This window comes from Sinocyclocheilus grahami, unplaced genomic scaffold (genome assembly GCF_001515645.1).
Source record: "Sinocyclocheilus grahami isolate Dianchi unplaced genomic scaffold, SAMN03320097.WGS_v1.1 scaffold26340.1, whole genome shotgun sequence".
NCBI classification, from domain to species: domain Eukaryota; kingdom Metazoa; phylum Chordata; class Actinopteri; order Cypriniformes; family Cyprinidae; genus Sinocyclocheilus; species Sinocyclocheilus grahami.
In genome coordinates this window covers 1-931 of record NW_015520061.1, presented here as the reverse complement: position 1 = coordinate 931, position 931 = coordinate 1, and the positions used below count along the sequence as shown (strand labels likewise).

Below are 931 nucleotides of genomic sequence, written 5' to 3'. Positions count from 1 at the left end.
CAGATTGGTGTAATGTGAAATTCAACTGTTGTCCTTTTGTTTTAAAATCTTTCGCACCCAGGTGCTGGGCACACTGCTGATCTACGTGCTCTTCATGGTGGAGGAGCTCCGCAAGGCTCCGGTGGAGAACATGGATGATGTCATCTACTGGGTGAATGGCACCTACAGACTGCTGGAGTTCCTGGTTGCGCTATGCGTGGTCGCGTACGGCGTGTCGGAGACTGTGTTCGGGGAGTGGACCGTGATGGGCTCTACCATCGTACTCATCCATTCTTACTATAACGTGTGGCTGAGGGCCCAGCTGGGCTGGCAGAGTTTCCTGCTCCGCAGAGATGCTGTCAACAAGATCAAGAACCTGCCTACAGCTTCTCGCCAACAACTCCAGCAGCACAATGACATCTGTTCCATCTGCTACCAGGTGTGTGTGAGTGTGAATGTGAGGATTTGTGTGTTGTGATGGATGTCCAGGTACATTCTGTAGCACGTGTCTCCTTGTGTATTTCTGTGGTAGATTGATGGTGGGTTCAGTTAGGGTGCATCACTATTGTTCATATCCTCGAAGTATTAAATGTATGCGCATAATTTGTGCCACACCATTTGTATTATATACATGGACATATCTAATATTGCGTGGATTGCCGAAGAAATAATTTTCCAAGCGATTGGATTTAAGATTTCTTTGTTTGGCAGACAATATTGTAGACTTACTTTGAAAGAGCCTTATCCTTTGACTTTGGTCAGTAAGCAACCACCTAACAACCACACTCACAACACCTTAGAACATTAACATATGAACCCCCTGGTAGCCATTCACAACTCCTTATCATTAGGGGAGCAGGTACTATATCAGTTATCAACCGATATTTAATTTTTTATAATTTATTGGTATATATATATATATATATAATGTATTGGATAAATATAAACTGAT

General features: G+C 43.3%; 1 protein-coding gene across 1 annotated transcript in view; it reads left to right on the top strand.

Annotated features, from left to right (window-relative positions):
* LOC107580179 (RING finger protein 145-like) overlaps nucleotides 1-418 on the top strand; it is a gene marked incomplete at its 3' end in the record, with an annotated part of 1,827 nt that extends 1,409 nt beyond the window's left edge. Inside the window, exon 3 of the mRNA XM_016265915.1 lies at nucleotides 62-418. Coding sequence (XP_016121401.1) covers nucleotides 62-418 — 357 coding nt within the window. The remainder of the gene's footprint in view (nucleotides 1-61) is intronic.
* Between the last annotated feature and the right edge of the window lie 513 nt (nucleotides 419-931).